Consider the following 24,014-nt stretch of genomic DNA (forward strand, 5'->3'; position numbering starts at 1 on the left):
CCAGGATTATGAAATCACCATATGTCCACCCAGTTGGAGCTTTGGACCTTTCAAAGGACACGCCCTGCACATGCAGGGTGTGCAGGGAATGATTGTGGGGAGCTGCCAAGGGCCCGGCTGGGGAGCAGGGCCCCTCAACCTGGCTGTCTCTATCTGCTGCTTCCTGGGGCCCCCAGCAACCTTTTAAACAAGAGCTGGATGCCTAAGCAGCAAAGGCAGGTGTCTTGCGCTCTCCCACCTCCAACCCTGTGCCTCCCTACCTCTTCCAGGAGAAATGTCGGGAGGGTCAGTGGGGCTACACCGTACAGCTCACTTGTCTCCCATACCTGAGCAGGTGCAGTTTTCCTTGTTTTGTTTTGTTTATGTTTTGAGGATCTCACTGTGTAGTTTAGACCAGCCCAGGCTGGTCTCAAATTTGTAGTAAGCCTCCTGCTTCAGCCTCCCAAATGCTGGGATAAACAGGTGTCCACCACTGAGCCCGGCCTCAGTTCTCCTTTATATACCAAAAAACAGTGTCCAGAGAGAGGGGAAGGGACTTGGTTGAGGGCATACATCTCTGGCACAGTGGACAGGGCTGCAGGACCCCACTGCCAGCCTCCCACTCATTGACTCCCTGGGGTGGGAGAGGGGACCATGCTGTGAGTGGCCCCAGGCAGGTCAGGCAGCTGTCAGCTGTTTCTAAGGCCCAAGTTGGGACACTCTCAGCTGCCCACTGGAGGCTGAATGCCTGTGTCTTGGAAAGGGGACCCAGAGACCTGAACTCAGGAGGCCTAAGATGTGGCCACGGAGATTACAGACCCCTAAGCCTTCTCCGGACCCACGGGCTGATACTGGGAGTCCAAACACCAGGGCTCCCCACAGTTTATCTGCATTGGCTCTCCAGGTCTATCCCTGTCCCAGCCCCCTTCCTCCTATCTAAGTTTCTCCTTTTTTTTGCAACTTCTTTTTTTTTTTTTGTCTTTTTGAGACAGGGTCTCGCTATGCAGTTCAGGCTGGCCTTGAGCTCACTTTGTAGCCTAGGCTGGCCTCAAATTCACAACGATTATCCTGCCTCAGCCTCCTAAGTGCTGGGATTACAGGCATGCGCCACCACGCCCGGCTTTCTGGCAACTTCTGTGTCTCTCTGCTAGGCTGGGGTCACTGAACTGATGGCTTTGTTCTTTCCACCCAAGGCACTGCTGCCAGGCACTGATCTAGGCCAGGGTGCAGACGAAGGGCAGGAGCTCAGAGCTGGCACTACACTGCCTCCTGGCCTCAGCATATTTAATCTGCAAAGGGGAAGGGAGGGTAATTATAACCCTCCTGGCAAGCAGGGCTCTTGTGGAGATAAGAGGCCTGAAGTCACTTTGAAATGCCAAGAAATATCTAAGAATGTCAGGTGATGTCACCATAACCTCTTCCCCAGGGGTGGGGCAGGACTGGGGCCAGTACCTCCACACCACAAGCCCTGGGGAGGGGAGTGGCAGCTCCTTCCCAGACCTGGCTGAACCTCTGGGAAGCAGTGAGCATGGACAGGAGGCATTCAAATGTGGGCACCATGGAAAGAGGGAAAAAAACAGTGGCCCAGCTGCTCAGACTGGCTGGGGCCAAGGCTCTGACGAGGAGAAACATTTATCCACCAACATTTGCTGAGCTGGGCTCTGGGGCCCTGGGGCACAGCACGCACAGGATCAGAGAACAGATGTGCCAGGCACTGTCGACGCTGGAGGCCGGGCTGCCTGTTCAGGTTGGAACAGGATCAGGCTGACAGTAGGCCTGTAAAGACTTTCTGATATTGGAGACACACAGGCATGAGCAGGGAGACGTCCTGGGCGTTTTTTACAGGCAAGGAAACCGAGGCTTGCAAAAACAGGGTGACAAAGCTAGCATAAGAGCAAGATGAACTGAGTGCACGAGAGGCAGAAGTGTTTAGTGTCAATCCAACCCTGCCCCAGACCACCCTAGGCCTCGGGACTCGGTTTCCCTTCTGGGGTAGTGATGGAGAATGGATTTTCCGGGCATTCAACAGCAAAGAATTAAGATTGCCCCAAATTACATGGTGACCTGTGGCCTCGCCAGTTGGCCCTTGACTGCTGACCGCTGAGGCTGTGGCGGGTTGAGCAGAGGATCAGGGCGTCCAAGTGGGCAGCGAGGAGCGCCCCATCTTCCTGCCCAGCCCCTCTCCCGGTCTTCAGCGGAGGAGCTCCAGTCCTCAGCGCCTGCTTCTCCTCTGGTCTCTGGCGCCCCCCTGCGGCCTCTTCCTACCTCCCATGACCCAGCTCCCGCGCGGCTGCGCAAGGAGGGCTCACTGAAAGGCCCAGAAGAAACTCGAGAGGCTTCGATCAAACCTTCCAAACTCCTGCTTGCCACCTTCCCCCTTCCCGAGACCAGAGGCAGTGACAAAGATCCCCAGATCTGAGCTTGAACCCTGGCTCCCCTTTTTGGCCTGACAGACTTGGCAAACAACCCGACTGCTTCCCCAGGTCCTAGATCCCGAGCCTAGGGGAGCCACAGGGTAGCGTTGCTGCGGAGATCTCCAAACAAGGAGAAACCTTGTTTGCTGCCGGGGCTGTCCGTTTCGCTCTGCAAACGTTCACAGAGCGCCCCCTCCTTGCACACGGGGAATGTGACCCTGCCCTGGCTCTAGTTAACCATCTTCAGAGGGGAACAAAACCTCCAAAGAGGTTACTGAAAGAATGTGTGCTGTCTAAAGTCACTCATGTCTCTCCTTTTAATTTCTCTTCTTGGACGGACCCATAGTCGCATGGCGTCGCGTCCAGCCCAGCTGCACACAGCTGGGCAGAAATCAGAAATATCCTAGAATAGAGTAGTCCCCACCCCCCGCAGCCCTCGCCCCGGCGCAGGCCTCTCAGGCCCTTCACATTCCAAGTCAGGCGCTGGCCCTGCCCCCACCATGCTGAAAGGGCCGCGGTGGAGGTAGCTGCCTGCACCAGGGTCTAACTTCGGAGTCCCCTCACCCTTCGATTCACCTGTGTCCTTCCAAGCCTCAGTGTGCCCATCTGCCAAATAGGTGGGACTATCCCTACCCCTCCTCAGGTCAGCTGTAACGATACAAAAAGTCACAGCAGCAGTTTGGCCAGAGCAGGGACGGGGAGGGTGGGGTTTGCCCAGCGCGGCGGACAAACCCGGGAGGAGCGAACTACAACTCCCTTCGGGCTTCCGGCCGGCGGCCGTCCCCAGCCCCTCTCCCAGGGCCAAGGGGAAGGGGACTGCAGTTAGGAGCGGCAGGGAGTAGTCCGCGATGCGTGCTCCACCTAGGTTAGGGTCCCGAAGGTGTCCCTGTAGCGCTGCGGGCCGGGGCACACACCACCCCGGGATCCGGGAAAGTCTTCGGGACCCCAGCCCCGCCTGGCCCAGGAGTCACTCCCCGAGGCCCGCCCCCCCACTTCCTGGCCAGGGTTGGCCCCGCCCCCACGCGCCTCCACCCTCCCACCTTCCTTCAGTCGCCGATCCCATTGGCCGGAGCGCACCTGCCCGTCCGTCGGGGGGCGGGGTGGAAGGCAGAGGGCGGGGCGCGGCGCCCAGGTGTGCGCGCGCGGGCGCGGCTGAGGAAGGTGACAGCGGGGAGGGCGGGACGGTGGGGGGAGGCTGTGAGGACTGAGCCTCGGACGAACGGACGGACGGACGGACGGACCGACAGACGGACTTACCGGCAGACATGCGGGCGGCCCAGCTCTAGCCCGGGCGCGGAACTCGGTGCAGCCATGGAGCAGCGGCTGCGCGCTCTGGAGCAGCTGACTCGGGGCGAGGCCGGCGGGGGCCCGGGGCTCGACGGCCTCCTCGATCTGCTCTTGGGGCTGCACCACGAGCTCAGCAGCGCCCCCCTGCGTCGGGAGCGCAATGTGGCGCAGTTCCTGAGCTGGGGTAAGTGGCCTTGGCAGAACGCGGGTGGGAGTTAGGGTCCCGATTCCCGATTCCCGGACCCGAACCCTCCGCGCTCCACTTCCTCACAGGCTCTGGCAGAGACGCAACACCCTCAGAAACTCCTCTCACTGTGGGCTCCCACACCTGCCGCCCGACCCTGGGGCCTGCACACCCACCTGCACACTTCTTGCGCACGCCCCTTTCCACTCCCAGAGCCCTGCACATGTACGTGACACCCGCAGACACACACAGACTTACTCCCAGATGTGGATCCCAGACGTATGTGTCCAGTACACTCCTCCACAACGTCATGTACAGGATTTCCCAGTCACAGGTCACATCTTGCTCCCCCGCAGAACACACACACACACAGAGACCCCCTGCGTGTCACACAGACTCAGATTTCCTCAGACCTTACTGACACAGAGACACAGAGACAAGGCCCAGGGGAGCTCTAACTTCCCCCTGCAGGCCATCCCGCCCCTCTAGCTTTGCTACAGGTAACTCCCGGTGCGTGGGTACTGGCTTTTGCAGACAGCCCTACACCCTGCGTAGAGGTCCACCCCAGCCCCAGCTGGGAGCCAAGCTCAGCCTTTTTGTGCAAGCTGCTGGCCTGGCTTCCTGACAGGGCCAGGGAGGGTCCTGGTTGGGGGTGGGTCTGTACTCTTTCCTGGTTGACTCATAGCAGTCACTGGGAGTGGCTGGCCTGGTGTGACCCTGAACCCAGTGTGGGCACTGGCGCCAGCCCAAGGGTTCCCTGGTCACACCTGGCTGGGCCATGGGAGGAGAACACAGGTATCCAGCCTGGAGGATGGGGAGAGGTAGGTTGTTTGCCCAGTGGACAACTGGTGCTCCTGGTGCTGCTGAGCTGTAGGCAGGCCCTGGCACAGTTGGGAGCCAGCCACCCAGACCAGCCGGCAGGTTGGCCCCTAGCCCAGGGATGAGAGCAGTCACAGGCCCTGCCTTTGTTGCCTGCCTGTCTTCTTGGGACTCCTGTGTATTATGTGTGTATGTCTGTGTTGTCACCCCCCACTCCCGGTAATGTCTGCACCCACGTGAGTGTTTGCACACACGTGTGTACTCCTCCCTGCCTGCCTCTGGCACCTCTGCCTGGGACCTCGGTGTGGGGGCCGTCTGTTGACATCTCCTGAGGTAACTCCTAGGGCGTGACTCACTCCTCTCCTGTCCCAACTTGTCCTGGCTCCTTCCCAGAGCCCCTATCCCCTGTGGCAAGGCCCGGGCCCTGGGCACCCTGTCACGGGCCCTGGATCCTCCTGGTTCTGGGCCCCAGGTCTTGACCCATCTGGCCAGTGGGTCACTGCCCTGGCCTCAGTTTCTCTCTGGAAGCCTGTGGCTGCTCCTTCCCCTCTTCATACTCGGACCTGGGAAAGAAACAATTAATATCTGTAATGAGGTTTCCACACCACCCCCGCTGCAGGGGTTCTGCCTGATAAACCTGTGGAGCAGCTCTCTGTCCTACCCACAGGCCCGCCCAGCTGCAAGGGAGTTTACCTCTTGGCAGGGGGAAACTGAGGCAAGGTGCCAGGCCATAGCTGCCCCCAGTCCTCACTGGCCATTCCTGCCTCTCTCTGTTCCCAAGAGTTAATTCCTTTCCCCCTGACCTGTGACTCCTCTAGACTTGGGCAGGGCCAGGGAGTGGCTGGAGATGCGCTTTGCGGAGGTTTCAGAGACTGATGCAAGAAAAGGCTCCTGGCCAGGCACAAGAAAGGGAGGCAGGGCTCTTGAGTGGCAGGGCTGTCAGGCCTGGAGGGCATCCTGAGTGCTCACGCCCTCAGGTGCTGGCATCAGGCACCAGGTAAAGGTTTTTCGCTCTGTTTTGGAGTCTTGTGAGCAGTTGGGCAGACTGGTATTGATGCCTCCAGACCAGGGGCCTCACCCGGGGAGCACAAAGCCTGTCTCCCGGGGCTCTGCAGGACCACTGTCCTCCCTGTCCTCTGGGGGTGCCCGAGGCCTCACCTCCAGGCAGGTACTTCTGCACCTACAGGGTCCTGGGACCCAGGCCCACAACTCCTGAATGGCAGAGAAGCCTCTCTGGGGACAAGGAATGTCACCCATCCAGTTTCCCAAGACAGGCCCTGGCCTGGCCCTGTTAGGGGCCAAGAACCGTGAGGTAGGGGGTTGGGGGTGGGAATGGTATTCTCATCTTCCCCAGGGTGACCTGGCCAGCCAGGATCAAGCCCCAGGCTGGGGAGGACTACAAGTCCCACCAGTCTCTGCAGTGGAGGCTTCATGGAGTCTGGAGCTAGGGGTCTAGGGAGCTTGGGAGCCAGAATCCTCACCTTCCACACTTCCATGTCATAGCTGAATGGGCTCCACTTCTTACTTAGCCCCTTTTCCAGCCCATCCCTGGGGAGGCCGCCTGCTCTGCAGTTGCTGGCTCTTCCAAGGTGAGAGGGAGTTAGGGCCCTCGCTTGAGTGCTCTGAGCCCCAACTCTGTCCCCTCAGCCACCCCATTCATAACAAAGGTGAAAGAGCTGCGCCTGCAGAGAGATGACTTTGAGATCTTGAAGGTGATCGGCCGAGGGGCCTTCGGGGAGGTGAGCAAAGGACCTGGGGCAGGGTGGAAAGGAAGGGGTTAGTGCCTGGCTTAGGCTGACTCCAGCCCTAATGTGGCCTCAGGTCGCCGTGGTGAGACAGAAGGACAGTGGGCAGATTTTTGCCATGAAAATGCTGCACAAATGGGAGATGCTGAAGAGGGCTGAGGTCAGTTTGGGATCTGGTAGAACTTGGGCATCATGCACTGGGGTGGGAGATGCACCACTAGCCAGGTGTAAAAAACTTCAGGTCATAGCAAGACATTGGGCAAAAAAGACCATTGTCAGCAGTTGCCCATCCCTTAGCCCTTCTGCACAAGGGTAAGGAGGTTTGTTCCCATTTTCTTTATGGAAATACTGAGGCCCAGAGCTATAAAGCCTGGGCCCAGGCTCTCCCAAGGCCAACCTGGAACAGAGCAGAGCTGCACCCTCTGAGTCCATAGGCTTAGGAGTCCTCATCCTCTGCGCTGGCCAGGGGTTCCTGGGCTCTGACCCCACCCGCACTTACTCCTTCAAACCTATTGCAGACGGCCTGTTTCCGGGAGGAGCGGGATGTGCTGGTGAAGGGGGACAGCCGTTGGGTGACCACACTGCACTATGCCTTCCAAGACGAGGAATATCTGGTGAGGATACTCGGCAGGGTGGGAGAAACTTTCCTGGAGACAAAGGAGAAGGCCCTTGGCGGCAGGGGCACTGAGGTCTACTGGAATCTAGAGGCCCCCACTTCCTGCCAGCTGCTGGGCCTGGCATCTCCTGCTTGAGCTCTGACTGGAAGCTGGCCAGCCCAGAGCTGTTGGGGGACCCCTCACACACACCGTCCTAGACCCCCACAGGACCACTGAGGTGCGCAGGTGCTCCTTTACCCCGTCTGATGCTTGTCCCCACCCACTGCCCTTTAGTACCTGGTGATGGACTACTATGCTGGCGGGGACCTCCTCACGCTGTTGAGCCGCTTTGAGGACCGTCTTCCGCCTGAACTGGCCCAGTTCTACCTGGCTGAGATGGTGCTGGCCATCAACTCGCTGCACCAGCTGGGCTATGTCCACAGGTGGGCCTCCAAAGCCTCTGCTGTCCGGCTGGCCCCCTGCCGACTGCTCTGGGCATAGCTGCTTGCTGAGTACTTGCCATATGCCCACCCCCATGCAGGGAGCTCATATATGTGCTTCTCTGACCACCCCCTTCCAAAACACCCCGGGTGGTGAGGGTTGCCAGTGCACCCACTTGACAGATGAAAAAATCAGAACTTAGCACAGGTAAGCCTCTCGCTCAGGACAGCCCAGCCAGTTGGAGCTAAGGTCTGCATGGGCACAATCTGATTCCTGTGTCCCTGGCAGCACACTCTTTAGCCCATAGGCTCATCTTTATGGATCTTTTCCACCAGTCTAGCCTCCTTCTTTCTCCCGGCTACCAGCCTGCTCTCCCTGGTGCACGCATGCACTCACATGGCTCATGTGTACACACAGGAACTCCTGAGAGCAGGCGTGCACCTAGAAATGTGCCTTTTTTTGAGACATGGTCTTCCCATGTAACTCAGCCTGGCCTTGAACTCACTATGTAGCCTAGGTTGAATTTTGCATCAGTCCTCCTGCTGCAAGTTCTCAAGTGCTAGGGTTACAGGCATGTGCTAACATGCTCTGTTGGGCACATGCCTAGACATACATCCACATGCAGGGTCGAGCCCCTCATCTCCCTGCCCTCCCCTAGGGATGTCAAGCCAGACAACATCCTGCTGGACATGAATGGGCACATCCGCCTGGCTGACTTTGGCTCCTGTCTGCGACTCAACAATAGTGGCATGGTGAGGACCTTACCTAGAATGGGAACCAGGGACACCAGACAGGCCAAGCTCTCAAGGGGATGAGGGCCACTTAGGGTAGCAGAAGGTGCGTCTGGCCCCAGAAGGCAGCACCAGAGCAGTCCTGCCCCGGAAGTGGAAGTACCAGGCTTGACGTGCAACACCTCTGCCCATAGGTGGACTCATCAGTGGCTGTAGGGACACCAGACTACATCTCCCCTGAGATCCTGCAGGCCATGGAGGAGGGTAAAGGCCACTACGGCCCACAGTGTGACTGGTGGTCACTGGGAGTCTGCGCCTATGAGCTGCTCTTTGGGGAAACGCCTTTCTACGCAGAATCTCTGGTGGAAACCTATGGCAAGATCATGAACCATGAGGTCTGGCCACAGGCTCTGTGGTTCTCAGGAGGGCAGCGGGGCCCTCATGTCTGTGGCTGGAGCTGTCAGCACACACAGCCCCCAGCTGACCACATACTCCCTTTCCTGGCCTGCAGGACCATTTGCAGTTCCCCTCTGACGTGCCTGATGTGCCAGCCAGTGCCCAGGACCTGATCCGCCAGCTGCTGTGCCGCCAAGAGGAGCGGCTGGGCCGTGGTGGGCTAGATGACTTCCGGAATCACCCCTTCTTTGAGGGTGTGGACTGGGAGCAGCTGGCAACCACCACCGCCCCCTACATCCCTGAGCTTCAGGGTCCTGTGGACACCTCCAACTTCGATGTTGATGATGACACCCTCAACCATCCTGTGAGTGGCAGATGCCACTGCAGGAGGTGCCACCCTGTCCTTTGTGGGCTTTAGGAACCTCCAGAAGTCCCTAGAGCAGTTGCTGGGCTGGGGTGAGGCCTGTGGACTCAAGGGGCTCATGAGAGTTGTGGTTCACCTGAGCCAGCTGACCTGCAGTGAGCAGAGTTGTACCAAGCAAAGGCCCTTTGACCCTAGGAGTCATCCTATTAACCAGAATTCATCTAAGGAAGAGAACTCCCAGCAGTCCCTAGGAGACCATACTCTCAAGGGCTCATGGGAGTTGTAGTCCATTTTGGTAGGGGCTGTGTTGTTCTCCTGGGTTCACACCTGAGTGAGCAGAAGGCAACTGTTGGTCTGGTCCCCAGGGAACTCCTGCTTTTTTTTTTTTTTTTTTTTGTCTTTTTGAGATAGGGTCTCGCTATGCAGTTCAGGCTGGCCTTGAGCTCACTTTGTAGCCCAGGCTGGCCTCAAACTCGCCATGATCCTCCTGCCTCAGCCTCCTGAGTGCTGGGATTACAGGCATGCGCCACCATGCCCAGCTTTTTTTTTTTTTTTCCTTTTGAGACAGGGTCTTGCTATGTAGTTCAGGGTGTCCTTGAACTCCTGCAGATCCTCTTCCCTCTGCCTGTTTCTTGAGCCTCACCCTGGAGCCATACCTACTTGGCTGTGACTCTCCTTCCTTCTCCTGCAGGATACTCTACCACCACCCTCCCATGGGTCGTTCTCTGGGCACCACTTGCCATTTGTGGGTTTCACTTATTCCTCTGGCCGGTGAGTCTCGCCCTCATACCTGCTGGGCAACTTGAGGTATAGCCTGTCAGGACCCCAGGAAAGGGGACAGAATGGTTTTCTGGTACCCTCATGTTATCAGTGTTCGGGAGAAGCCATGGCTGTATCTCTAGGTCACATCCCAGCACAGAGCCCTCATAGCACCCTGCACTGCTGTTTCAAAGGCACTGGACTTAGAGTCTGAATGGCTTCTACTGCCCCAAGCCTCAGTCTGTGCCTCTATGAAATGGGCAGGAGGTCCCATTTGTGCAGCCATCCTGAGATGGAAGCAACGGCCTGGCCTCTTGTACTGAAATGGGGGAGTGCTCTGAGCAGCCCTCATCTAAGGGCTACTGCGCTGGGCCCAGCACTAACCCAGGCCTCTCAACAGGCCTTGGAAGAGGCCCTGTTACCACTTCCACTGGTGACTCTCCAAGGCCCAGGCTGTCCTGAAGGCAGGATCTGGTTTGATCTGTTTCTCTACCTGATGCAGAGTCCAGCCCTAGGCCGGGACTTGGGGTGGAGGTGGGGGTCTTGAATAAATGAATGATTGAGTACAGGAGGATAGATGAGGCTTTGTGGGGTGAGCTTCTTCCAACCTGTGTTGCTCCTGCCTTCCCCCAGCCCCAGTCCTGAGAGCAGCTCCAAGCTAGCAGCTTCCCAGGAGCGGAAGCTCCACTATTTGGAGGAGGAGAAGGTGCAGCTGACCTGGGACCACCAAGGTATAAAGGCAGCTGGGGCAGGTCTGTGTGTGGGAGCCCTGGGGCTGCTATTCCAGGCCTGGATACTCACACATGGGACCCCTCAGACCCTCAGGAGCTGGCACAGCTGCAAAAGGAAGTGGAGACCCTAAGGGAGAGGCTGGCAGGTAACCCTTCCCCATCCTGGCATAGCCCATGCAAAGTTTCTCCTGGTCCCAGTGCTGTCCCTCCTCTGTATGTGCTCTGTGACTGTGGGGAGGATTCTCCGAATCTGCCTGTGTAAAATGGGCTGTGGGAAAGGTTCTGTGAGATGCTGCACATGGAGGACCCGGTTGAGACGGGGCAGTCAGTACGCCTGGGTCTCAGTGACTCTTCCTGGCAGAGACGCTGAGGGACAGTAAGGCCTCCTTGTCCCAGATGGATGGGTCCCCTGCTGGTAGCCCAGGCCAAGTCAGTGACCTACAGCAGGAGAAGGACCAGCTCCAGCAGGTAAGGACCAGCTCCCCAGTTAGGCAGGTGGGTGGCCCAGGACGCCATGTCACAGAGACTGAGCAGGCCTTGTCCTCTGCACCCTGGATACTCAGGAGCTGGCTGAGGCTCGGGCAGGGCTGCAGGCACAGGCACGGGAGCTGTGCCGAGCCCAGAGCCTGCAGGAGGAGCTGCTGCTGAAGCTGCAGGAGGCCCAGGAGAAAGAGACGGCCACAGCCAGCCAGATCCAGGCCCTGAGCTCCCAGGTGGAGGAAGTCTGGGATGCCAGGAGAGAGGTAAGTGGTGGGAGTGGGAGGGGAGGGGAGAGCAGCTGAGCCCAGCACCTATGATGCCCAGCATGGCTAGAGGAAGCCTGGGGAGCCTAAGGTTCTGGGGACACTATGTGCCCTTGCACCTCCCATGCGGTTGGTGGAGACTGACCCAGGACATTGTGGCAGGCAAGGGGCATCTGGGAGCCCACTGTAGCTGTCAGATCCTGCAGGTCTGTGGCAGAGTGGGGCAGAGAGGTTGGGGTGCACAAAGTCACACTGGCCTGCCTCTGCACCCTGTCATAGTTGGAGACCCAGGTGGCCACCTTGAACCAGGAGGTGACGAGGCTCCGGGGACAACAAGAGCAAAGCCTTGAGAAGGAGTCCTCACAGACCAAGGTAGTGAGGTCTCACAGCCTGACCCCAGAATCCCCCCAGGGCCAGGCCTATATCCTTGCATGGGGTGATTTGTTAGGCCCTGCCCTGACCCCTCTGCACATCCTTAAGACCATCCATGTGGCCTCTGAGACCAACGGCACTGGACCATCCGAAGGGAGCCTTCATGAGGCCCAGCTCCTCATGGAGGTGGCCACCCTGAGGGAGCAGCTAAAACAGGCTTGCAGCTATGGGTAAGCAGGCAGCAGGGATGGCAGGATGGGGCCAGATCGCCTGGGCTATACCAGCACCATCACCGCCACCATGACCACCACAGCCTTGGCCTTCTGCTGCCCAGGTCCAGTGGGAAGGAGGAGGCTCTGTGCCGTCTTCGGGAGGAAAACCAGAGGCTGAGCCGGGAGCAGGAGCGGGTAAGCAGGGTGGATGGCAGAGCACTGGTAGCAGACAGGCAAGGGACAGGTAGGGTACTGGCAGGGCAGGTGGACAGGGCTGCTGGGGTCCTGGCTGGCTGGAGCAGGTGAGAAGGGTGGAGACATAGGTGGGACTCAGGTTGATGGAGTATCTGAGGGGAGACTGGCAGGGTTTGGGTGCCTGGTGGACGGCCCAGCTGCAGAACTACCTGGGGACTGAGCCCACCTTCCACCTGGCCCCCAGCTGGCCGAAGAGCTGGAGCAGGAACTGCAGAGCAAGCAGCGGCTGGAAGGCGAGCGGCGGGAGACCGAGAGCAACTGGGAGGCCCAGATCGCAGACATCCTCAGTTGGTGGGTGCTGCCAGGCTGGGGAGGGGACCTGGGCAAGTCTGGGTGCCTGGCCCTTGACCCTGAGCCCCTTCGCAACAGGGTGAATGATGAGAAGGTCTCGCGAGGCTACTTGCAGGCCCTGGCCACCAAGATGGCTGAGGAGCTAGAGTCCTTGCGGAACGTGGGCACCCAGACAATCACCACCCGGCCTCTGGTAAGCCTCAGATTTACCCTGGGTGGGAGTGGGGCCTGGCAGAGCAAGGCTGGGCCTGGCCCAGTGGCATGGGCAGCAGCATGCATGCGCTGGTGGGCGGGAGTTTCCAGAGCAGTCAGGCCCAGAGCGCAGCTTATGGGGTGCCTGGTGGCCAACAGGACCACCAGTGGAAGGCGCGACGTCTGCAGAAGATGGAGGCCTCGGCGCGGCTGGAGCTGCAGTCGGCGCTGGATGCTGAGATCCGAGCCAAGCAGGGGCTGCAGGAGCGGCTGACGCAGGTGCAGGAGGCCCAGCTGCAGGCCGAGCGGTGAGGCTGGAGGCATGTGCTGCAGGCCTGGGTCCCATGCAGAGGCCTGTGGCAAGCCCTTGTCCCCTCCCCGACAGGCGCCTGGAGGAGGCTGAGAAGCAGAACCAGGCCCTGCAGCAGGAGCTGGCTGTGTTAAGGGAGGAGCTGCGGGCCCGTGGGCCAGGGGGTGAGTGGCCAGGGCTCCTAAGCAGAGCCAGTGTCCTGCTCCAGCCTTGCCCTGCACCGTGCCTCAGCTGAGCATCTGCTGTGTGCCAGGCCCTCCTCACCCCATAGCTACGGCCACTTCCACTTTCACTGAGGGCGGACCTGAGGCTCCTGCTGCTCTTGGTTCCTCAGGCCAGGGACCTCACCCTGAGAGACCCATGCTTTCTGTTCGCAGACACCAAGCCCTCAAACTCCCTCATCCCCTTCCTGTCCTTCTGGACCACAGAGGTGAGAATCAGGTGGAGGGGCTGGCGGGGGAGGAGTCGTGGGGAGAGGCACAGGGACCTTCACTTTGTCCCTTCCTGTCTCATCCCCAGAAGGATTCTGCTAAGGACTCTGGGATCTCAGGAGAAACTCCAAAGCCTGGGGTAGAGCCAGAGCTGAGGCCAGAGGGCCGCCGCAGCCTGCGCATGGGGGTGAGCACAGGCAGGAGCCCCGGAGTTATGAGCTGGGTGCTCTACACCCCACCCTTCTCATCTGCTCCCTCGCCCTCCTACAGGCTGTGTTCCCCTGGGTGCCTGCTGTCACTGCCACCCCTGCAGAAGCCCTTCCTGCTAAGGTCAGTGCCAAGGGGCGAGTAGGGTGGGAGCACTGAGCCATTGTGCTGGTGTCCCTGGACCTGCCGGGGACCCTCCACGGGCATCATGACTGGCAGCCCAAGTTTGGGGTAGCAGTGATGGCAGCAGTGGGTTTGCTTCTGTAGACATTCTGGGGCTCAGATATGGCAGCCGTCTGGCTCAGCCACTTGCCCGCCTGACCCTGCCCATGCGGGTGATGGCATGTACCCCTCCACAGCCCGGCTCGCACACTCTGCGCCCGCGGAGCTTTCCAACCCCCACCAAGTGTCTCCGTTGCACCTCGCTGATGCTGGGCCTGGGCCGCCAAGGCCTGGGCTGTGATGGTGAGAATCCCCCCCACCACACACCTGCCTCCTTTATTTCAGCCACAGCTCCTGCATGTACCCCGACATACACAGGCTGTGCCTCCTGGTCTAATTTCCCCCTCTCAGTTTTTTTTCCCACTTGTGGGCAGATGATAACAGCTCAGGGGCCACTGTGACCTCCAGGGAACTGGAGCCGGAAAGCCTCAGATCCTGGCTTAGTCACACCATTCATTTTCTCTGCTTTCCCTACAGCCTGCGGTTTCTTCTGTCACTCAGCCTGTGCCCCACAGGCCCCACCCTGCCCCGTGCCCCCCGACCTCCTCCGCACGGCCCTGGGAGTACACCCTGAAACAGGCACAGGCACTGCCTATGAGGGCTTCCTGTCGGTGAGCAGGGGCTGGGGAGCAGAGAGGGGGCCGTGGGGGCTGAGGGCCTGGGCAGCCTTCCCATGCCTGCCTCACCCAGGTGCCGCGCCCCTCCGGTGTCCGGCGAGGCTGGCAGCGGGTGTATGCTGCCCTCAGTGACTCACGCCTACTGCTATTTGATGCCCCTGACCCGCGGGCCAGCCCAGCTAGCGCTGCCCTCCTGCAGGCCTTGGACCTGAGGTGGGTGTGGGCAGGGGCATGGGCCAAGTGACCAGTGGGTGAGAGGGGCAGCCAGGGACAGTACAACCTCTGACTGTTCCCTGCACCTTCCAGAGATCCCCAGTTCTCTGCCATCCCTGTCCTGGCCTCTGATGTTATCCACGCCCAGTCCAGGGATTTGCCGCGCATCTTTAGGGTGAGTGTTCTAGGCAGGATAGACCCAACCGTCCTCCATCTCCTCTGCATCCCCACTGCAGCCACTACTGATGGCCATGGCTGAACATGGCCCACGCCTTCACCTTCACATGGACACCATAGTAGACCCCATCCTGCAGCCAGCATCAGCTTGCCACAGGAATCTGGCTGGGTTCTGCCTTGTTTGGGGGCCTTGTACGGCTTCCCAGCACCATCATGAGGCTCCTGACGAGGCTGTGAGGCCCCACAGATCTGGCCCCATGGGGAGCCCCAGCCCCTCCATGCTGGTGTCCCTCTCTGCTCTGGCCACATCTTGCTCCCTCCAGTTCCCAGAGTCCCTGGCACCTGTGCACACCTCCTTTGCAGTGTCAGGTTCTCCCCTCTGCACAGAGCTGCCTGTGCCAGCCCCATCCCTCACCCACACTGACTTTCTCCTGGTGCTCATCCCCTGAGCAGTCGTTCTTCACCTCTTGGCCTGGCTTAGGAGAAGGAGGCTTAGGAGCCTACTCTGTGTTCCAGTCCCTGTCCTTGCCCTGCTGTGCTGCAGTTTTCGGGGCTCTGGATGTGGCCATGTACTTGTCTGAGCGCCCTGTCTGACTTATCCCCTGCTGGAGGCTGTGCCTAGCACTATACCTGGCAAACACACACTCAGTGGTAGTGGGCATCCGCTGGTGGAAGGAAGGAAAGAAGGATGGATAGCTCTCGGCCCACAGCCCTCCAACCTGGGTCCCTGCCCACAGGTGACAGCCTCCCAGCTGACGGTGCCGCCGACCACGTGTACTGTGCTGCTGCTGGCAGACAGTGAGGGGGAGCGTGAGCGCTGGCTTCAGGTGCTGGGTGAGCTGCAGCGGCTGTTGCTGGAGTCGAGGCCGAGGCCCCGGCCTGTGTACACGCTCAAGGAGGCCTATGACAATGGGCTGCCTCTGCTGCCCCATGCGCTGTGCGCCGCTGTCATTGGTGAGCCTGGGGCAGAGGGTGCCACTCGGAGCAGGCTGGTGAAGTCCAGGGGACTTTTTCAGGGAGGGACTGGCACAAACACAGCGGTGAAAGCCACTGCGAGGGGCCGTTGCCTGCAGCCTTGAGCTAGGATTCTGCCTTGCACGCGTACCCTCATGACACATCCCTCCACTAGGGTGTGTGAAAAGCCAGGTCACCAGGCACCTGGCTTTTCCACTGTGTCTTTCTGTCGAAGGTTCTGCTTTACCTGAAAGGTTTTCATGTGAGTAGAGGGAGCAAAGGCTTTATAAAGGAACAAGTCAGAGGCTCAGTCCTACTGCTTTTTTTTTTTTTTTTGGTCTTTTTTGAGACAGGGTCATGCGTGCAGTTCAGGCTGGCCTTGAGCTCACTTTGTAGCACAGGCTGGCCTTGAACTCGCAAGGGTCCTCCTCCCTCAGCCTCCCGAGTGCTGGGATTACAGGCGTGTGCCACCATGCCCAGTTTAGTCCTGCTGTCTTACAGCAGCTGGTGACCATGGGGGAGCAGTGGGAGCCTGGGCCCCCCATAATTTTGTTTTTTTGTTTTTCTTCCGGGACCGGGAATCGAACTCATGACCTCGCACTTGCCAGGCAGGCGCTGTGCCGCTGAGCTAAATCCCCAGCCCTGGCCCCTCATAATTGACAGCAGGAAAAGGCAGATGAACCAGAGCTCTTTGGCTTTGCATAGCAGCTGAGGCCCTGAGCCAGCTCCAGCCCTGCAGTCATTCAGCAGGAGCCACAGGAGAGACTGTGTGGGTCCCCTGGGTCATTTGGGAGCCAGACAGGACAATGTTGTCTATTGAGTAACTGGTTCTGCTCTGCACTCACCTTGCACTACTTCATCTCTTTCTCCCCACAGCTGTGCCCTCAGTTTACATAAGGGGAAAATGAGGCTTTAGGCTGTGACATGCGGTACCCAGAATCCCACAGGGAGATGGCGGGCCTCTCACCCTGACCTCTGCCACTGCGGACCTTCCCCGTTAGAGCTTGTCCATGCTATGGGAGAGAAGGGCCCAGTGACAGGGGAGACTGTATAAGATCACCATCCCCATGGCCTCAAGAAAGTCAGGCTCAGGCCAGGTATGATAGTGTACACCTATAATCCCAGCACTCAAGAGGCTGAGGCAGAAGGATCACTGTGAGTTCAAGGCCAGCCTGGGCTACATAGTGAGTTCAAGGCCACCCTGAACTATATAGTGAGATCCTGTCTCAAATAACCAAAAAGAGAGAGAGAGGGAGAATCAGGCTCAGCAAGGGCAGGTGGATGCTGGACTGGGCTTCTGACCCTTGACCTTCTACCCTCTGCTACCCTCTCCCAGACCAGGAGCGGCTTGCCCTGGGCACCGAGGAGGGGCTGTTTGTGATCCACCTGCACAGCAATGGTACATGCAAGGCTGGGCAGGGTGGGCGTGGGTGGCTCAGTTGCAGTGGATAGAGGGTATGGTCTGGGTGGGTTCTCACCCACCTGTTCCTCTCTCCTCTCAACCCTGCAGACATCTTCCAGGTAGGGGAGTGCCGCCGAGTGCAACAGCTGGCCCTGAGTCCCTCTGCGGGCCTGCTGGTTGTGCTGTGTGGCCGTGGCCCTAGTGTGCGCCTCTTTGCCTTGGCTGAGCTGGAGAGCACGGAGGCGGCGGGGGCCAAGATCCCTGAGTCTCGAGGCTGCCAGGTGCTGGCAGCTGGGCGCATCCTGCAGGCTCGAACCCCTGTGCTCTGCGTGGCTGTCAAACGCCAGGTTCTCTGCTACCAACTGGGCCCAGGACCAGGGCCCTGGCAGCGTCGCATCCGGGAACTGCAGGCACCCGCACCTGTGCAGAGCCTGGGGCTACTGGGTGACCGCCTGTGTGTGGGTGCAGCTGGTGCCTTTGCTCTCTACCCATTGCTCAATGAAGCCGCGCCCTTAGCCCTGGGGGCTGGCCTCGCACCTGAGGAGCAGCCACCATCCCGAGGGGGCCTGGGCGAGGCCCTGGGTGCCGTGGAACTCAGCCTCAATGAGCTCCTCCTACTGTTCACTACTGCTGGTGTCTACGTGGACAGCGCCGGTCGCAAGTCACGCAGCCATGAGCTGTTGTGGCCAGTGGCACCCATCGGCTGGGGTAAGGCCGGTGAAGTCCGGGCTGGGTAGCACCAGGCCCTGTGGTGTGTCAGAGGAAGCCCAGGTCCCGCCCAAACTTCAGAGATTGGCACCTCCTGTTCTGCCCAGGTGGTTTGCCTGGGACCTTCCTCTCCTGTTCCTTTGCTTCTGTTCTCCCCCTGCTTGAGCTGTCCTCCTTTGTCCATATCCAATGGCAGTGCAGGCCCCAGAGCTAGAAGTCACTCCACAAATGACCACCATGATTGTCATCACCATTACTGCTCTCATGGTCCTTGCGCTGCCAGCCCCTATCGCTGGTCCTTTGCTTCTCTTTGCTTCCCCACCTCTTTGTTCAGACCTCTGTCCTGGCTCTTATCACCCACGTTATGGCGGGTTTGGTGCGCCGGGGGCCTGCAGAATGGGTTGGGGCTGGTTTCTTTTTTTACATCCTATACCAAGCCCAGGCACGCACACCCTAGGGGCTGTGTCTGTTTGGAGGGACAAATGAGTGAATGTGGTAGCAGGGGGGTCTCGTACCTGGTGTGATGGGGTTAGGGCTACAGGAAAGAGAGCTTCCTTCAGGGAGGGTGGTTCTTTTGGAGTAGGGCCTGTGGGTTTGGTGTGGTGTTGTAGGTGTTGCACCCAGACTTCTAAGGCCAAATCCCATCTGCCCCTCACCAGCTGGGTGATTATTCCTTGGCTCTGGGGTCTCCATTTCCTTCTCTGCAAATTAGGGGTGATAGCAGTAGTACCCACTTAGAGTTGCTAGAGAATTAAGGGAGAACAAACACACCAAGTGTTTGGCACTGTGTGGGTGTGTGGCTGGGACACAGGGTTGTTAGCTCATTGTTACGGAGTCGGGTGGAGCAGCCGGGAGAGTCTACAGAGGAAAGGCTTCGGCTGGGTGTGGCAGTCTTTGTGCTGTGAGGGGACACAGGAGGAACAAAAGGGGAAACGAACTCAGAGAGGTACCTACTTTGCCCGGGCTGCACCACACAGCAGCTTCCCCTTCCCCGCCTGCAGGTTATACAGCCCCCTACCTGACAGTGTTCAGCGAGAACTCCATTGACGTGTTTGACGTGAGGAGAGCAGAATGGGTGCAGACTGTGCCGCTCAAGAAGGTGAAGGCCTGCCCAGATCCCTGGGGCCGCCCTGGGGTGGGCTTGGGCAGCACGGTCTCACCTCTGTGCCTGCTGTCCCAGGTGCGGCCTCTGAATCCAGCGGGCTCCCTGTTTCTCTATGGCACCGAGAAGGTCCGCCTGACCTACCTCAGGAACCGGCTGGCAGGTAAGGGAGTGTGCGAGCTTAGGTGTGTGTGTGCACTTGAGTGTGATCACCTACACGCATGTGGCTGTGCGACCCAGAGGACCAGCTTCCGGGCGCTGCAAACTTGTGAGGATCCCCAGCTCTCTGTTTCTCCTGCAGAAAAGGACGAGTTCGATATTCCCGACCTCACAGACAACAGCCGACGCCAGCTGTTTCGCACCAAGAGCAAACGCCGGTTCTTCTTCCGCGTGTCAGACGAGCAACGGCAGCAGCAGCGCAGGTGAGCATGCGCAGTGTGGCAGCAGGGGCTGGGCGGGGCCTCCCGCCTAGGGTGGAGGCGACCTTCCGGAGAGAGTCCGGGAGGCGTCGCCTTGGTTTCCCTGTTCCTTAATACCCGCGCTGCCCGCAGGGAGATGCTGAAGGACCCCTTTGTACGCTCCAAGCTCATCTCACCGCCCACCAACTTCAACCATCTGGTGCATATGGGGCCTACTGACGGGCGGCCGAGCGCCAGAGTGAGTCCCACAGAGCCAATCGCTGGCCTCCTTGGTGCGCGGGAGCCAATCACAAGATCCCTGGTGCTCGCGAGCCAATCACCGGCTTTTGTGGTTAGCTGGCCGCCTTGAGGCGGGTGGCCGGTCCCCCTGATAAATTTCATTGACCTGGTCTGTCCGGCTTCCGAGTCCCAGACCCTGTGCCCCTTCCCAGACTCTGTGCACTGTTCCCCAACAGGCTCTGGGAGAGAAGGCCCGACGTGCCCGTGGCTCCGGCCCACAGCGGCCCCACAGCTTCTCAGAGGCTTCGCGGCTCCCAACGTCCATGGGCAGTGACAGCCTCCCTAGAGACGCAGACTCGAGTAAGGGTACCCCCACAGCCTCCAAGACTCCGCGCCTAGCCCCAGGTCCCCACTCCTTTCGGATCCCTCATGTGTGATCTAGGCATTTGTTTTGTTTTGTTTTGGTTTTGGTTTTGGTTTTTTTTCCGGTACCGGGAATCGAACTCATGACCTCGCGTTTGCCAGGCAAGCGCTGTGTCCCTGAGCTAAATTCCCAGCCCGACCTAGGCATTTTGTTCACCCATCCCGCTCCTGCAGCAGTGAAGAGGAAACCTTGGACATCTCTGTCCAGCGAATCAGTGTCCTGTCCCCAGGGGCCTCTGAGCCCTGCGGCCTCCCTGACAAAGGTGAGCCACGGGAGGGGGGGGCTTTGTCCTCGCCCATCCTTGGGGCAGGCAGTCCTGTCTGAGGCCACCTGCCCTCTGCACAGTCTGCCTCATCCCTTGCAGGCAGGTGTGGCGGGACTCTGGGTTCTGACTGTTCTAGAGCTGATCTCACCTATAAAACGAGGTGGTGCTCGGGCGGGGAGGGCTCAGCACAGTGCATGACACATGAGAGCAGTGCCCCAAGAGAGGAGCCCTAGAGGATGTCCACAACCTGCTTCGGTGGTAGGGCGGGAATCCAGGGCCTTGGGAGTGCTAGGCAAGTGCTCTGCTACAGAGTGACACCCCCAGCCCCTGCGGGTCTTAACAGAGGCCCAGACAGTGGATTGGGGCAGCAATCAGGATGGAGCCATCCATTCTGCCTGGGAAAGGGGAAGACCTGAGAATAGCTGAAAAGGTCCCATCACCCTCCAGCCAAGTCCCCAGCGGCCCCCACAGCTGCCTCCAGCACATACCCAGAACCAACCCCCTCCTTCCAATGACCTCCGTCTTCAACCTGATTGGCCCCCAGGCTGCCGGGACACCACTGTCACCTTCAAAGAAATGTTCCTGGCCACCTGGTCAGGTGGTCACCATGTCTCCTGCTGTGCTGTGGCTTTCTTCTGGGTGCCTGTCCTCTTTACTTACCTGCTTGAGGTCAAGGCTCCTTGAGGTCAAGGGTCAGGTTTCACTCTGACTAGAGTAAAGCATGTTTGTTGACTGAATCCAGAATGGAGCGAGTGAACAGGGCCGTGGGGTCCTTCACAGCTCAGTAGGTGTTCATTCTCCAAGGACCCAGCTCCCCCAACCCCACAGCACTCATCCTTCCTCCAACGGCCTGGGTGTCAGGAAGGCATCTGGGTGGCACGGCCTCGTGACAGTAGAGTCCTCCCTGCTCCTCCTACCTGATTTCCTCTCCTCTCCCTTCTAGGTCTCAGAGCGGCCCCGGAGCCTCCCTGCAGCCCCGGAGTCAGAGAGCTCCCTGTGACACCCGCTGGCAGGGCCCACCCCATACCAGGACAGAAAGACATGAGAGAACAAAGAGCTTGAGGCGCGCCATACCCCGGCTGGCCGGGACATGTGAACACACTCGGACTCAGGGAGGGTCTGGGTGGGGCGGTGCCTGGGAGGCTGGCCTGGGTTCCTAGGAGTAGGGGTCCTGTTACCAGTCTTCATCCCCCCTTTCCCTCGGCTCCTATCCCAGCCTGTGCTGGCCACTGGGGAGAGAATAGCCCTGGTGCCCAGGGTTAATTGTGCCAAAGCTCTTCGTCCCAGTGCCAAGCCCTGGGAAGCTTGTAAGCACTGGGACAAGGGACAGAAGGAGGACAGGGTCCCTAGAGCAGGCAGGGGTCCTGTTTGCACACGGGCTGACCCCTGGCAGAGGCTGAGATGGGGCATGTCAGAGTGTCTGCTGGAGGTCAGAGTGGGAAAGACAGGTACTTTTTTTTTTTTAAAGGAAAGATTGATTGAGAGGAAAGGACAGAAAAGGAGGAGGAACGAAGTAAGTGAAGGAGGCGAGAGGGAGGCGAAGGGGAGGAGGAGGTGGTAGTGACTGGCAGGAGAAGCTGTCCAGAGGAGGAGAGGGGTAAAGAGGAGCCGTGAGGAAGAGGAGAGAGCGACAAGAGGGAAGGGGTAGGGAAGAGAGCTGGCAGAGAACCCAGACTGGGGCTCCTTTCTCTGGAGAGGGCTTGGTGGGATTGGGAGCAGGACTGACTCTGTCAGCGACTCTGCCAGGGAAGACAAGTTCTAGGCAGGGATGGGATGGGGGGTATTTATACAGGCTTCTCGATGGGAGTTGGACACCCAGCAGGGCCACCCGAGGGTCTCCAGGCACTCGCTGGCCCTTCCTAGAAAGGGGGATCCTTTTTCTCGAAGCTTCAACCAACTATGTATTAGGGGAACATAGGGGGCATTTTATTATCGCTCACAGTCATTATTGTTATTATATTACTATTTTTATTAAACCTCCCCCTACCAAAGTGTGGGGGACAAAATAAGTATTTATCTCCTCAAGAGCCACATTCCCAGGAGGGATAGACCAGGATGCTCTGGGAAGCAGCAAGAAACCAATAAAGATAACTTTGTAAGCTGCTGGCCTCCCTGCCTGTCTGTCCTCTTGGGGTTCAGTGAGTTGGGGTGGATGAGGGAATCGGGGAGGGGTACTGCAATTAGATTAGGGCAACTTCCTTGGATTTTTGGGAATCAGGTGACACTCAAGTTGAGGGACAGTTTACAAAGTATTAAGGGAACTCACCAGAAGCAGCGGTGCCCCAGAGCCCATAAACAGTGCAGCAGGAGGGCTGAGAGGGGCAGGAGTAGCTTGACAGAGATCTTGGCTGTGGCTGCACTGGCAGGTACCCCCAGAAGTACATTCCCCACCTCACTCTGCTCTTCCTCCCCTCTCCCGTGTCTTTCCGTGCAAGCCTAGCCAGCGGCCTGAGCCCCCTGGAGTCCAGTTACTGCAGGTGACAGGGTGGCCTCGGGAGCATAGGGGTGGAGTAGAGATGGATTTGGAGGCCCACCCAGGACATCTGGCCTCTACTGCTCACCCCGTGAGGCTGCTGAGGGGAGGGGGCGCAGAGTAAGGCCTGGAAGGGAGCTCACGTGCTCTTAGCTGCAAGGACCCAGGATTCAAGGCTGAGCTGGATGGGGAAGGAAGGTGAGGCCTGAGAGCTGAGATCAGCCCAGGCCTTGAGGGCTGGATTGCAGTGCCCTAAGGCTCTGAGCAGGACCTAAAGCTAAGGGAACATATGTATGGAGAAGAGGCAGGGCGCCACCTTCTGGTTGGGAATGGGACTTAGAGGTTTACCATGAAATTCTATGGCCTGGGTAGGAACACAGGCTGGAGGTCAGAACACATGGATTCCAGTGTAGCCATGCTGTCACAGGCAAGTCACCTGCCTCCCAAGCCTCACACTCATCTCATGGGAGGTGCTAGCTGGGTGTGTGGTGGCACGCACCCATAAACCCGGTACTCTGGAGGCTAAGGCAGTTGGATCACTGAGTTCAAGACCAGCCTGTGCTACATAGTAAGTTCAAGGCTAACCTGAACTGTATAGTGAGCCCCTGTCTCAAAAAGACAAAAAAAAAAAAAAGAGGTCTGGAATAGTGGGTGTGTGTTAGGCCATTGGGAATGCTGTCCTCAAAAGGGACTGAGGTAGTTCTTTGTCTTTTTTTTTTGTACCGGGAATCAAACTCAGGACCTTGCGCTTGCCACGCAGGTGCCTGTGCTGCTGAGCTATATCCCCAGCCCCCTAAGGTAGTTCTTGAAAGAGGGAGTTATGAAAGAGCCCCTTCCTGTGCTCTGGCTTTGTCTCACCATCTGAGCTCCCCTCACCCTGCTCCCAAGATACCATCTGCCAGGAGGTCACAGAGCCAAGGAGGTGCTTGCCAGAGGTAGCACAATGCTGCTTGGAATTTCAGCCTCCAAAATATCAGCTAAATAAACTCCATTTCTTTATAAAGTACCCATCTTCAAGTAAGTCATTATAGTGAAAAAAAAAAAAAAAACAGACTCATACACCATTTGGAAACAACTTGCAGACATCCTGAAGTGCATACCTAAATACTTCAGCAGGGATCTCTTAAGAATAAGGAGCTGCCAGCCAGGCATATTGGCATATGCCTGTATCCCTAGCTACATGTGTGGCTGAGGCAGGAGGATCTCAAGTTCAAGGTATCTTTGCAAAGCCCTGATGAAAAGTAAAATATGTTTTTTAAAAAAAAAAGCTGCCAGATATTGTAGTGCACGCCTGTAATCCCAGCACTCAGGAGTTTGAGGCAAGAGGATTGTTGAGACTTTGAAGCCAGTCTGGGCTACA

At 58.6% G+C, this 24,014-nt stretch overlaps 1 protein-coding gene and 1 long non-coding RNA gene across 7 annotated transcripts in view; one reads left to right on the forward strand and one right to left on the reverse strand.

Annotated features, from left to right (window-relative positions):
• The window catches only part of LOC106148459, a 12,794-nt gene extending 9,054 nt beyond the window's left edge, over nucleotides 1-3,740 (reverse strand). Inside the window, exon 1 of the long non-coding RNA XR_001233910.1 lies at nucleotides 3,651-3,740. This is a non-coding gene — a long non-coding RNA (uncharacterized LOC106148459). The remainder of the gene's footprint in view (nucleotides 1-3,650) is intronic.
• Nucleotides 3,492-22,284, forward strand: Cdc42bpg (CDC42 binding protein kinase gamma (DMPK-like)). Of its 6 annotated transcripts, none has more exons than XM_013513973.1 (37): nucleotides 3,492-3,864; nucleotides 6,331-6,422; nucleotides 6,505-6,588; nucleotides 6,947-7,042; nucleotides 7,319-7,467; nucleotides 8,124-8,217; nucleotides 8,391-8,591; nucleotides 8,708-8,956; nucleotides 9,648-9,727; nucleotides 10,349-10,446; nucleotides 10,533-10,592; nucleotides 10,808-10,914; nucleotides 11,010-11,189; nucleotides 11,469-11,561; nucleotides 11,670-11,791; nucleotides 11,875-11,968; nucleotides 12,213-12,319; nucleotides 12,398-12,512; nucleotides 12,671-12,819; nucleotides 12,897-12,985; nucleotides 13,199-13,251; nucleotides 13,341-13,439; nucleotides 13,523-13,582; nucleotides 13,819-13,924; nucleotides 14,159-14,292; nucleotides 14,372-14,511; nucleotides 14,605-14,686; nucleotides 15,426-15,642; nucleotides 16,979-17,041; nucleotides 17,153-17,752; nucleotides 18,754-18,851; nucleotides 18,933-19,017; nucleotides 19,156-19,276; nucleotides 19,406-19,511; nucleotides 19,729-19,852; nucleotides 20,093-20,178; nucleotides 21,125-22,284. In XM_013513973.1, the coding sequence occupies exons 1-37, from the start codon at nucleotides 3,705-3,707 to the stop codon at nucleotides 21,179-21,181; spliced, it is 4,650 nt and encodes a 1,549-aa protein (XP_013369427.1). In that variant the 5' UTR covers nucleotides 3,492-3,704; the 3' UTR covers nucleotides 21,182-22,284. The 6 variants fall into 6 exon arrangements, with proteins under 6 accessions (XP_013369427.1, XP_013369426.1, XP_013369428.1 ...); XM_013513972.1 differs by having other exon boundaries at nucleotides 3,493-3,864; nucleotides 13,344-13,439; nucleotides 20,090-20,178; XM_013513974.1 differs by having other exon boundaries at nucleotides 3,493-3,864; nucleotides 11,896-11,968.
• Nucleotides 22,285-24,014: the final 1,730 nt, after the last annotated feature.

The sequence above is a fragment of the Chinchilla lanigera genome, unplaced genomic scaffold, assembly GCF_000276665.1.
Source record: "Chinchilla lanigera isolate Chin_1 unplaced genomic scaffold, ChiLan1.0 scaffold00021, whole genome shotgun sequence".
In the NCBI taxonomy this organism is placed as follows: Eukaryota; Metazoa; Chordata; class Mammalia; order Rodentia; family Chinchillidae; genus Chinchilla; species Chinchilla lanigera.